The sequence below is a fragment of the Oncorhynchus masou genome, chromosome 13, assembly GCF_036934945.1.
Source record: "Oncorhynchus masou masou isolate Uvic2021 chromosome 13, UVic_Omas_1.1, whole genome shotgun sequence".
In the NCBI taxonomy this organism is placed as follows: domain Eukaryota; kingdom Metazoa; phylum Chordata; class Actinopteri; order Salmoniformes; family Salmonidae; genus Oncorhynchus; species Oncorhynchus masou.
Window position 1 is genome coordinate 36,960,063 of NC_088224.1, and position 13,735 is coordinate 36,973,797.

Below are 13,735 nucleotides of genomic sequence, written 5' to 3' on the forward strand. Positions count from 1 at the left end.
GGCCAGAACACATTGGTTTTTGCAATGACTGCTGCCATCTAGTGATCAATGTCGTCATGGCAAGAACTTCACTGTTGAAAATAATTGTCACTAATTAGTGACAGCCTATCATCCTCCTTTTGAATCATCACACGGGTCCACTAACTGCTCAAAACAGACACAGAGTGAGTGTTAAAGACCTCTCTCTCTTTATTTGTAGTCGGACAGTTCAACGGTTTTTTTTCTTCCAAAATAAACAGAGCGAGAAACAACCACGTCACAATTGTAGGGGGGTGAAAGAACATGACTAAGAACAAAAGCAAAACAAGAAACCCCAGTGGTAGAAACATGCTCCAAAGTTTTGTGACGGTAAACTTTTTTCAACCGTGCCATTTCTCCTTACAGCTGTACACATTCTTGTTTGAGTAGTTTGTCATTATTACCAATATCCAACTTTCTCAAGTGACTTCAAGCAAATGCAACAACGATTTGGTCGTTGCCCACTCAAATAAATAACCGATCACGCGTACAAATTCTAAATTCTCAACAACAAAAAAAGCTTGATTTCTTAACTAAATCACAAAATCAGTTTAGGACCTCAGAATATCTTGAAGTATGTATACCACCTCTGCAAAACGCACTATGAGCAAGGAAATGGTCACGACAATCTTCTTCCCAAATCAGATTCAGCTAAAATTGAAGAAAAAAAATAAAACATTCAGCTGCCTAAATGTTAAAAGGCCAAGTTGTTAAAAGAAAGTGTGGTTTTGTGCCATAAAGCATTGGTACTGCAACGCTATGGGAATCAGACCCGGGGATACAAGGACAGCATTTAACCACCCCACTGAACCCTACTAAGATACCATCTAGAAAAATACATTTTTTCCACAGATAAAATGAAGTCTCAAAATATAGTCATTGATGTGCATTACTCATGCAAGTTATAATGTCTTGCAAGAGAGATGTGACCCTTTCAGGAGTCTGTAGACTTGACACATCCTGGACATATCCAATTGACAGAACAAAACAAGGGAAGAATCTGTTTGCGTGTGGGTAATGCTGAGATGTCCTCACAATTTATTTGCAGATTGGTCACAAGATAGAAACAGGTCATTTACAGAGTGAAACGCAGGAAAAAGTTAGCTCACTTAAACCATGTGTGTACCATGGACACCCCTCTCAGGCTGTAGAAGTACATGCGTATGTTGCAGTCTTAATGCTCTTCAGTTTCTTCATGTATACTGAACCAAGGTGCTTTACAACGCAGAATTACTTCAAACGTCTGCATCAACAAGATGAGAAACTAAGCAGGGCTGCGTTTACTGTGCGAGGCCGTGCCCCTCTCTCTCTCTCTCACACACACACACACACACACACACACACACACACACACACTTTACCTTCTAACTCCTTGTCATAAAACTAAACGAATAACAGCCTGTCCACACCTTTACTTTCTCCCCACATTTGGGGATTCCTTAAAATTCTTCTTTACAAAAGAAAAATAGATATTTATATATTCGTACATAGTATATACACAAAGCGTGGAGAGAAAGACATAGTCCAGAACTCTGGGATCATCTCGTACTATCTATCCTCCTCGCTTTCTAGAGCTTGTAGAGATCCTGCCATCTTGAGGTCCTTCCATCTTTCTAGAGTCAGTAGGGATCCTGCCATCTTGAGATCGTACCATCTTTCAAGAGCCAGTAGAGATCCTGCCATCTTTCTAGAGCCAATAGAGATCCTGCCATCTTTCTCTAGAGCCAATAGAGATCCTGCCATCTTTCTCTAGAGCCAATAGAGATCCTGCCATCTTTCTCTAGAGCCAGTAGAGATCCTGCCATCTTTCTCTAGAGCCAGTAGAGATCCTGCCATCTTTCTCTAGAGCCAGTAGAGATCCTGTCATCTTTCTCTAGAGCCAGTAGAGATCCTGCCATCTTTCTCTAGAGCCAGTAGGGATCCTGCCATCTTTCTAGAGCCAGTAGAGATCCTGCCATCTTTCTAGAGCCAGTAGAGATCCTGCCATCTTTCTAGAGCCAGTAGAGATCCTGCCATCTTGAGATCCTGCCATCTTTCTAGAGCCAGTAGTGATCCTGCCATCTTTCTAGAGCCAGTAGGGATCCTGCCATCGGCTCTTTAACCTATGAGACAACGCATTCTATGTCAACCCTCTAGGTTTCTAGAGCAATGAAAAAACCCAGTCTCTCTCCATCCACTCTTTCTGTTGGGACTGGATTCTCTCAACACATCCCCATCTTTTTTAATTCCGGGTCAGTTCTGACTATAGTCTGACCCGCCTGCAGCTCTGTTGGCAGTCCTGCTCTGTCCTGTCTGGGGTTCGTGGGCTCAATGCCCATCCCTCTGGAGCTTTCAGTCCGAGTCACTGGTGTCAGAGGAGGACGAGGAAGAAGATGAGGAAGAGTCTGAGCTGGAGCTGCTGGCGCTGAGGCGAGACGCTACGGCATGGGGCTCCACTGCACTGGGCTTCTCTGCTGAGAGAGAGAGACCGATAGACACAAGGTCAAATTCTTGGAATATAATGTTGAGAAGACAACCCACACATTTTGCAAAGACCTGAGCTGATCTCTTTCATGAAGTACTATTAAGGTGGATAGGGCCATACATTAGAGAAAATTTATTTTAAATACATTTTGGCTTGTAGTTCCACATCTGTGAATGCTCAGCAAGTATACTGAACAAAAATATGAAATGCAACAATTTCAAAGATTTTAGAGATAAAGTTCACATAAGGAAATCGGGCAATTTAAATGAATTCATTAGGCCCTAATCTATGGATTTCATGACTTATATACAGATAGATATGCATCTGTTGGTCAGATACCTTCAAAAACAAATCTGAAAACGGGACAATATCTGGAGTGACCACCATTTGCCTCATGCAGTGAGACATCTCCTTCACATAGAGTTGATTAGGCTGTTGCTTGTGGTCTGTTGTCCCACTTCTCTTCAATTACTATGTGTTGTTGCTGGATATTGGTGGGAAATGGATCATGCTGTCATACACGTCGATCCAGAGCATTCCAAACATGTCTGGTGACTATGTAGGCCATGGAAGAACTAGGACATTTTCAGCTTCCAGGAATTGTGTACAGATCCTTACAACAAGCTGTGCATTATCATGCTGTAACATGGGGTGATGAATGGCATGACAATGGGCCTTAGGATCTCGTTGCGGTATCTCTGCGCATTCTAATTCCCTCCGATAAAATGCAATTGTGTTCGTTGTCAGCTTATGCCATACCCTAATCTAAACTTGAGACATCTGTGGCATTGTGTTGTGTGACAAACTGCACATTTTAGAGTGGCATTTTATTGCCCCCAGCACAAGGTGCACCTGTGTAATGATCGTGCTGTTAAAACGGCTTCTTGTTACGCCACACCTGTCAGGTGGATGGATTATCTTGGCAAAGGAGAAATCCTCACTAACAGGAATGTAAACAAATTTGTGCACAAAATTTGAGATAAATAAGCTTTTTTTGCTCATGGAACAGTTCTGGGATCTTTTATTTCAGCTGAAGAAACATGGGACCAACACTTCACATGATTGTGTTTATATTTTTGTTCAGGGTAGTTGTCATGTCTGCTGTGTCTATTCTTTGGGCACTGATGCAGATTTATTCCGACTCACCTTTGGTTTTCTGAGGCTTCTTGCCAGAGTTGAGCTGCCCGCTGACATCCAGCAACCTCTGCTCCAGTTCCAACTGCTTCTCCAGAGCCAGCTCCTCCCGGGACTTCCCTGCTCCACCTTTCTTCCCTACAAACAGAGAAGAGACCAGGGGGATAGATGATGCAATGTCTGCATCCACCAACCAATCCAAATAAACAGAGACTAAGTGACTATGATGCTACCCAGTGAAATCCTTGAAATTTGTATGACATTTGCGTGAAATTGTGACAGAAAAGCCCTATGGTTAGCGCCCATCAGGGACACTTAACAGGGACCAGAGAACATTGGGGGGGGGGCTACACACGAAAGCTCCCTCACCATAGGGCTTGCGAGGCTTCTTGCGGAGGCAGGTCATGACGTAACGTTCCAGCTCGCGCAGCGTGGACGGCTTGAGCGTCTCAAAGTCGATCTCGATCTCCTCTGGGTTGGTGTCGCGCAGCGAAGGCTCGCGTGCCTGGATGATGTGAACCACGCGGCCCAGCTTCTCCCCGGGCAGCTTGTTGATGTCCAGGCTGAGCTGGCGCTTCTCGTCGTAGCTCATGGGCGACACCTCGTCCTCCTCCTCGGAGTCGTAGTGGGGGAGCATGGCAGCAGCGCTCATCTGGTGCATGCTAAGCGTCACTGCCTGAGACTTCTTGGAGGACCTGAGCGTGAGAGTGTGATTTAATGATTCAATCCTGAAGGTGAACATTTTGCTTTCGTCAGGAATAGATTTTGGGAATGGTTATAGTACGGAGTAAATAAATCATATCATGACAGAGATGTTAAAATCAATAGACACCGCTTGCCAGTAGAGGGAACTCACTTGCTCTTGTTGCTCTTCTTGCCAGTGCTCCTCTTGCCCTGTGTGGAGCCCCCTTTGCTGCTCTTGGGTGTCTTCGGCATCTTGGTGACCTTGGGCATTTTAGCCGGCCGGATGGGTATATCCTCTTCGACTGGTACCCGGCTTCCCCGATGCTTCTCGGGCTTCTTCTTCTTCTTCTTGTCCTTCTTCTCTTTCTTCCTCTTAGGCTTGACGATGGGGCCCTGGGAGAGTGCTGCCAGTTGCTCATGAACTGCTTTCAGCTGATGGGACCATGGAGAGGACACGGTCAGTGACTGTTGTGGAAAACACTTCCAGCTCAGGTTTACATAAATACTTTTGTATAAAAAAAAAATGTAAATATATATAGATATATATAGTGCATCTTTTTTTTTTATTACCTGCACTTGCTTGATTTTTTTGACAACTACATTATTGAAGAAAAATGTATTACTACAACAGATATGTGGTCATCTCATCTAGCTGGTTTAAGATGACAGCACTAAGAGTAAGTCACTCTGGATAAGAGCGCCTGCTAAATGACAAAATTTTTGTGATATAGCGTAGTCTGAATGTTGATGTGTGTGTGTGGTGTGGTGTTGCGGTGGGCGCAGTGCCGGGTTAGTCTACCTGTGTACACACCTGTTCCTGCAGCTCGGCCAGGCGGTGTGCTCGCTCCTCCTCGCTGTCCGAGCTGGGGCTGCTGTCGCTCTCGCTCTCGCTGCTGGGGTCACTCTCAGACGAGGACGAGGAGGAAGAGGAAGAAGATGAGGAGCGCCCACCCATGGAAGCGGGAGGGGCCGCAGGCTCGTCAGGCATCTTGGCAAAGCAGAACTCAAAGACGTCCTGGAGAGAAAGAGAGGAAGGCATCAGATCAGTGCACTCAGATGTACCAGCCTACTGCTCAAAGGCATTAAAAAAAAACTCAGCCAAGAAAAGACATCTCCGTGCTTAAAATGTGTTTTGACCCGTACCTGTAGTTTGCGTGCCATGGCTACCACGTCATGGTCTGGAGGGTTGTACTTGTAGCAGTTAGAGTACATTATCCTCACGTCGCCGGCAAACTGCTGGGCGTCCCGGTACTCTCGACTGTCCATTTTCCTCTGCAGAGGGAGATGGGAGGAGGTTAACGTCACAGAATGACTGACAGTCTACCTTCATGGTGCTTGATGCAGATGTGTGGCGGAGCACAGGGGGCTGCTGAGGGGAGGACGGCTCATAGTCATGGCCAGAACAGTGCAAATGGAACAAGAATCAAACACCTGGAAACCACGTTTGATGTATTTGATACCGTTCCAGACATTACCACCAGCCCCGCCCTCCCCAATAAGGTGCCACCTCCTGTGGTGGCGAGGCATGTACCTTGATGGTGCTGAGGTCCATGGGCTGCTTGATGATGTCGTGGTAGTCGTGTAGGCCCAGCATGGAGGCGTCCACTGGTTTGTAGAAAGGCCAGGCGTACGCCGCGTGTTTCTTGGACAGCAGCTCTTTGAGAATCCCGTTGCAGTACCGGAGCTGCTGGCCCAGTTTGCCGCGCCGCACCGGCTGGAGCTGCACAGAATCCGGTAGGTCCTTTTTCGGCGGCTTGATAGGGCGCCCGCTGACTCCCCGCCTCCCTGCAGGTGCTTTGGCGCCCGCCGTGCCTCTGCCGCGGCCCATACCAATACCCATCCCCATGCCGAGCCCCAGGCCATGGCCTACCCCCAGCGAGGTGAGTGTCAACGGGGAGTCGGGCCCGCCGGCCATGCCCATGCCAATCCCGCCAACGCCCACGGTGATGGGCATGGCCACGGTGGTGGGGGTGGTGGTGTCTGCTTTCCGCTTCACTCCCTTTTTCTGTTGGGAGACAGAGAGACAGGGGCTCTTGTCATTGGCTGGAAGCTTACCATTTCGGATAACAGAACAAGAAAATAACAAAAAAAGAAACCACACACAAAAAGAAAAGACGATGTCAGATGATGTCGCCAATTTCCGGCTAACATTGTTGCAGTAGGTACTCTAAAGTAGCACAAACGGTTGAATGGCCATCAGGTAAATTGTATAACAACTTTGTAGTTTAGGGGTAAGTGAACACTGCACCTTGGCTGTGGGCTGTGTGGGGGGTAAGCTTAGCATAGCAGGAGTACTGTGGAGGGTGAGAGGTAGGCTCTTGGCCAGGAGCGTCTGTGGGGGGGTGGAGAGCAGCGACTCTGGGGTGTCCGGCGTGGGGGGGGAGTACGCGGACTGGGACACTGCCGGGACCTGGTGAGCAGTCGTCACTCCTCCTGGTACTGAGGCAAATGAAGGAAAAAAGTGGTTACGCGTGGAAGTTTACACATATTCATGTGGTCCTGTGTCATTAACCACACACAAACAGAGTCGTCGTTGCCCCCCCCCCCCGATGCTCACCTGTGGCCCTTCGTCCTCTACCTGGCTTGCCCGGTTTTCCCCGTGGTGGAGGAGGGGGCAGTTCTATCTCCTCCTGGGGCATCTGGGCAACCTTCTGAAGGAAAGCTTTCTCCAGGGACTGGGCCATCAGAACAATATCATCTGTTGGCTGGGAGACAGTCACCATGGAAAAGTGTTACCAGGCTGGAGATTGCATGTAGGGCACATCACTTCTCAAAATAGGATGTGAGATCAGCGTCATCTCTATCAGATAGGTGATATCTTTAGACAGTTTATAAGACTGGGTTTATTAGTGCCGTAGCTCTGACAGTTTCCAGAGACGTCAAATATAAATAGACAATACGATGTTGAGCTTTTTAAACTCAAATGAAGTTTTGACTCCCTCTAGTGTCCAGCCAGTAGCCGCTGTTGGTCAATGGCTCATTTATGACAGTGAAAATGTTAACTGTGGTTACAGCATTTGTCTCTCTCACACACACTCACACACACACACACACACACACCTTATTGTAGATGTAGCAGTTGGTGAACATGGTGTTGAAGTCCTGCATGCACTCGCTGGCGCTGCGGTAGTAGTTGCTCTCCAGGCGCCGCTTGATGGTCCCCATGTCCATGGGCTGTTTGATGATCTTGTGATAGTCCTGAGGCAGAGAGGAGCACGTTTACTTAACGCTGCCATGCTAATAATACTTATACGGAGCTCTCCACGCCTATTCAGCGCTGTATTGTCTGTAAGCTTGGAAGAAAGGCTTTTAGAAAACTTTTGAAAAGCTCCCAACCTAACATAAGAATATTCTCAATACCTTAGTTCCATTTAGGTCTGAAAACTGAGACATCCTAATATGCAAATAGGATTAAATTATTTGAATATCTATCGAGAAATATCCGCTGTCCGTCTGAGTTTGGCAACGGTACAATGTGACTGGGCTCTCTGGAACAGTGGCTTGCAGGGACACTCACAGGCAGGCTGAGCTTGGAGGCGTCCACAGGCTCATGAAAGGGCCATGCGAAGTGGTGCCTCCACAGGTACTTCATCATGGCTCTCTGGAGGAACTGCAGCTGGTTGGTGGCGCGGCCCTGCCGGTTCGTGTCGTACACTAGGGGCCGTGGTGACCCAGAGGGGGGAGCTTGCCCGTGGGGGAGCAACGGCGGGCCCTCGAATCCCTCGAACAGCAGTGACGGTTTCCGGATGCGCTTTCCGGGGCCCGGCGGGCCCTGCTCCATCGCCATGACGCCATGCAGGCCTACGTCGACCCCGCCCAGGGAGCTGTTGACGGAAAGGGAGGAGAGAATAAGCATAGAGCAACGGGGCAGGTGGAGAAAGGAGAAGGTATTGGTTGACACAGCAGCCCTCATTGAACAAGCCTTCTACTTAGGTAGCCCACTCAAAGTCTTAAATGACAACAGGTTGGCATAAAATATCCAGTCAATAGTGACTAATGCCCCCTCTCATGATTCCGTTTCAATTGAGCTTTGAGTCACAACTGCCTCATTGGCATTGACAGAAACTAGAGGATTAGCCAGACTACCAGTACTGTGACAGACTGTAGAAAATATGTATATATATATATATATATATATGGGTGTGGTTTCAGGAGTTCTTGGACAGCTGGCCTCAGGCAGGCAATTGTGAGGTTCACCAAGTAGCCAAAAAGCTTATGCAATACACCATGACAAGGATGCACTGGTATATTTAGCTTTGAGCAGTTTGCATTGTTACACCACGAACCCTTTGACTGTTGAAACCTTTCTGTTGGCTGTGATTTAATGCCCCTGGCTGATAATAGCTATGGGTTGGAAGTAGTCTCAATAGAAACAGTGTTATGTTGAAACTGTGATAAGAGCCCGGCTGGACATACACAGCAACAGTTATACTCATACCAAACAAAGTGACATAACATGTTACATATAAGCAGCCTGTTAAATGAAACGGTGGATTTAATGGAATGCAGTGACCATTATACTGGTGATATGATCCCATTGTCCTGACATTAAACACCCAGAGGCTTAGAGGGGAGCAATGATATATAAATGGGGAAGACAACACCTCCATGCTTGTAACTGCCCATTTCTCATCTCCCTGGCAACAAAGCTAACGACTCAATTCCATTGGCTGGAAGGTTATAAAACATGGTAACTAGAACCTACACCCCCCCCCCAACAAAGTAGAAGTCCAAGTCCAGGGTCAATTGTGCTTTGTGCATCTAGCATTGTGATACAGATACAACGCGTGTTTTAACAGGAATCATAGAGTGCAGTGATCAAGTCACTCAGATCACAGGTGACCCTACCTAACCCCGTTCAAATGCACCATTGACAAAATTGAGCTGATTTATTTACATACAACGTAACTGAATGAGTTTATATAGACTAGTAAAACTGTGCAAAAAGCTTGCATTCATGTTCCATTCCTTGTGAACATTAACTATGTGTATTGGAAAGTTGCACTGTTAGTTGCCACTTATGGACAAATACTCTAGGTCTCTTCATAATTGCTACCAGGAATTAACTTTCTCTTTTGGGACAATCTAAAATAATATGGAAAAGTTGCCAGTGATGCAACTGGGTGACATGTCTTGTGTTTGCATAAGATAGGGAACAGGGCCTGGTCCTCCGAAGACAGGAAAGTAGGGGTTAAATGTTTACGATCAATCCCCACTACTCAAATTCTCAAGATGAACTGACCAATTTTGAAAATGTTAATCAAAAAGAGGCCATTACCAACCATTCTATACCGTAGGCTGTGTCTACATGTCCCCTTCAATCAGACTAGATCAGTAGAGCTGCATCTTCCTCATAAGTTAACACCAGATGAGACTACTCAACCAGAATTGTATATTCACCTGTAACTTACCTTGACACAAACAAGTGATGCAAACCGTGCCCATTACGTAACCTACGCTGTAGTGACTTGCTCCGTTACCAACTCTACAAAATGAAGACTGTTTTTCAAGAAACTCTGAAACGTGGGTTTTGTAGCCTTTGCTGACAATGACAATCCAATTCACAGATATTCCTTCTACGTGTAGCTTAATATTAGCTGGTATTCAAATGATACAAGTTGGAAAACACATTTGACACTTAGTGTACTTTATTATAAAAGTAAAAACGTTAAAATACATGACACTTACATCACTGACACTTATCAGCAACAAACACGAGCTTAAAAATAAATGTTTGGGAAAGGCGAAGACCATACTAACCACAGATCATTATCCAATTTACCCAGACGGTTACAAAAAAGTAGATGTCTATTAATATTTCCAGGTTTGGTGAGTGGAAAGGTAGTGAGTAGATTGTGAGGCCACTGCAAGGACCTGATGGGAAACTATTCCCAGCCAACAGTTAGATACTTGACTTGAACATGCTGATAAAATAAACAAACATTGCAATGACCCGGCGTTAGGCTGAAATTATATATGACGACTAAATGATCAGCACTATCCATAACCGTTATGCAGCCATGACATGTAACGTTTACCACCCTGTTTGCCAAACATATCCCTCCCCATCCAAATGCAGGAGAACGAGACTCGCCAAATACTTCAACCCAGTAGTTAGCCACCAACCCAGTTTACCTCGTCCAAACTACCAAACCAGAATCACCGCTACATTAGTTAATTATACTCAAATACATTGGTGATGCAGAAAGTAGATACATTAGCTAGCTAACGTTAGCAAGTAACTTACTGTTATGTGACTACCAAAACAGCCCAGTTAACTTAGTTGGCTTTCAATCGAGACGAGCTTTCAATGGCTAACAATCATGGCTATACTATATACTTATATCCCTTAGTTTGAGTAACAAAGTAACAAAGTAGACCTCCCGACGAGCATTGACCGTCTGCTAGTTAGAAGCCGAGCCGTAAGTTAGCCAACTAACCCAGCAAACGTATCCCATGGTAGCCAGTTACCGAGCAATAATATACCCACCAAACAATCACAATGTGACAGAACTTCGCTTAACATTCACCCAGCCATTAACCATGAGGAAGAGAAAATAAAAAGCAAAAGACAGTTATGCTCGCGTAAATCCAGTTTAGCGATATCACCAACTAACGTTAGTTCGCTTGTTATCATGCCAGATGGGCTAGGCAATCCTACTACCGCAAGGACTAGCTACCCGAGACGCTGGGAAGATGGCGTCGGTGCAGTACGATTTAAACGACAGGCGTCCCAAATAATTGTCCTATTTTGAAGATTGACGAGTGGTCACATCCTGACAATTGTCCAATATTGTTTTTTGTTGCAAAATTATACAAACGTTCTATACCGACTGAGAAGTCTTGGTTTAACACGTTCGGTGAACATGTCGGTAATCAGAAAGCGTCTGTTTATAAGTGAATACTATTCCTAATGCAACAATATGCTTTCACATCGCAAACCTAAATTCAATTAGTCCGATCGGTACCTGTCATGGGGCGGGTTTATGGCCGTCTCCATCGCGATGGATCCGGATTCTGTTTAAATACCAATATTCAAGTTCCTGTTTTGCCCGTCCTTTCCTCCAGGCCCCACCGAATCCAACTGATCACTGCTTCAGCGAAATGGCATCTCGCGTCTATGCCCGACAATTTATAGACCAACCACGCATTCTATTGGATACGGAATGTAAAGACTACGCCCTATGATTTTCTATTCGCAGTTGAACATGTCATCCAAAGTAACCACACCTCCAAACACCATTTGTTTTCCTATATGCTTCCCATCCAACCTATTCGCATATTGTTATTATCAATCAAACTACATTCGCAATATTACTGGCTAGACCTCCCAGCACTCAAAATGTGTACTTTGATTGGTTATTTTACGTAGTCTATTACGAAAATGCGACATCCAACAACCCGCCCTTTCGCTTATCAAATTACATTACGTCAGCGTGGGCAAAGCAACGATAATGATTGGTCGCTGAAACTCCAGCGCGAACTTCCAGAGTAAACAGATAGCAAGTCATTGGTTAGCGAGTTCACTGACACGTATCTATCAGATGCAAAACGTAGCCCGAGCGCTTAAAAACACATTTCTTTCCGAGTAGCCGCATTTGGGTTGTGTTGACTGAGCGCCATCTTGAAGTGCACACGAGCTTGACTGTGCATACATGAGATGGTGTCACAAAGTGTACAAGTAATACCACAGCCTGCGTTGGATCAAAAGGGCGATGATCATAACGCCTAGTTTCAAACCACGTGCTGTCTGACCTAACTACATAATTTACCAGGAATAATGATTTCTGACTACAAGAAAGGCTACTATTATCCGAGGCCTACTAATGTCAGAACTCAACCAAGGCCTGACATACTATTAATAGCACAACAATTGGACACAATAGCTTAACTCACACTGAAGCCGAGGTTTTAAATGTCTTAGGGAGGCTAAAGCAAACTAAGCTGAAGTGGCAAAGGAAATATCCCCCATTGAATGACACAGCAATTCTCAACTCTTGCTGAAATAGTTATCAAACCAGATAAGAATTTCGGATATGCACACAACCACTTAACAATTACTATAAGAGGACATTCTAGCAAAAGGTCGCATCTGTTAAGAATTTTAGAGAAAAGTTGCTCAACTTCAATAACACCCAAGTAGGCCGCATTCACGATTTGAACAGTTCAACTAAATCATAACTATAAACCTTACAAATCTTCGACATTAGCTGTTCAGAGAAAACCCTAACTAAACGTTAGTTATATCTACATTGAACATAGACAACTAAATCCCCAAACATTTCCTATCATACCAAGATACTCATTCGACGAAGTCTACGTGCAACAAACTAGATTATACTGAATTAATCAGCAAAATGCCAACCTTCGACAAAAATAAACTCGTAAAGGTAGTTTTAAATCTCTACAAAATGGTTCCCAAACAATAATACCCATCCCCCACACCAAGGTTACACGTTCTCTTCAATGTCACTCCACTAAATCCTCGCGATTTTCAATATATACGGACAAAGAGTATACATTTCAAAGCTTCTAAATACAATGAAACTTGAAATAAAACATACATTAATGTGTCTTAATCTTGAGTAAATACCTACAAAAAAAGAGTTTTCTAATTGACTCCCAGGGTTACATAAAATTAAACTATTAAAAATCTCAATTTGTAAATCCATTATGCAAAGTCAAAACTTTACTTCAAATTTCTCCTTGTCCTCCATCACGATACTTTTTTTTCAACACATTTCCCTCAAACATGTCCGACTTCTTCATCATTCTTTGGGTGGGGGAAGGGAAGTCATGTGATGAAGAAGCTCATGGCAAAATGCTTGCCAAAAAGTTGTAGGCTACACACACTGCCACAGGGGGAAAAAATATATTGATATATCCAGAAATTGTCATCTTGCCGTTACAAATCATATTCTTTGTCCACATGTTGCTGTATAAAAGTTAATTCGACCATATTGTTGATAACTTGGCGAAATCCTGAACAAAGGGCACGCTTTCGGGTATCAAAGCGTTGCTCCAATTGGACAAACCCAAACCACGTGGTGCGTATTGGATTGATTGATTTCCTTGACAAAACTGCAGCAATCCATGCAAGCGGACAATATAAAATCCCAGCATCGACACGACCCTTATATTTGTTATAACTGCAGGTCTTCTCTTGACAAAGTTTATATTTTGGTTGCCAGCATAGTGGATTCCACTGCGACAGCAAAAGCAAGCTGCTGCGCATGCGTAGAATATGGGCGAGCCAGTGGAAAGTGGGATATTGCCTCTATACAGAGTAGACACTGTTCTAGGGTCAGTTTTCCATTTGGAGAAGGCAGTGAAGTTTCGTTAGGACCTGAAGTTGGTATCTGATTCTAGATCTGTGGTCACAACTTCTACCTTCAGCTCTTATGAAGATTATTATCAGAAGTATAGTATTTGTAA

At 44.8% G+C, this 13,735-nt stretch overlaps 1 protein-coding gene across 5 annotated transcripts; it reads right to left on the minus strand.

Annotated features, from left to right (window-relative positions):
* Positions 1-165: 165 nt before the first annotated feature.
* Positions 166-13,511, minus strand: LOC135552200 (bromodomain-containing protein 2-like). Of its 5 annotated transcripts, none has more exons than XM_064983679.1 (12): positions 12,994-13,511; positions 7,818-8,124; positions 7,361-7,498; positions 6,858-7,005; positions 6,549-6,739; positions 5,832-6,305; positions 5,444-5,572; positions 5,100-5,315; positions 4,473-4,732; positions 3,986-4,311; positions 3,629-3,754; positions 166-2,471 (listed from the first exon to the last, which is right to left on the minus strand). In XM_064983679.1, exons 2-12 carry the CDS (start codon positions 8,085-8,087, stop codon positions 2,350-2,352), a joined length of 2,400 nt encoding a protein of 799 aa, XP_064839751.1. In that variant the 5' UTR covers positions 8,088-8,124; positions 12,994-13,511; the 3' UTR covers positions 166-2,349. The 5 variants fall into 5 exon arrangements, with proteins under 5 accessions (XP_064839751.1, XP_064839750.1, XP_064839749.1 ...); XM_064983678.1 differs by lacking the exon at positions 12,994-13,511 and adding an exon at positions 11,269-12,984 and having other exon boundaries at positions 166-2,468; positions 5,112-5,315; XM_064983677.1 differs by lacking the exon at positions 12,994-13,511 and adding an exon at positions 11,269-12,984 and having other exon boundaries at positions 5,112-5,315.
* Between the last annotated feature and the right edge of the window lie 224 nt (positions 13,512-13,735).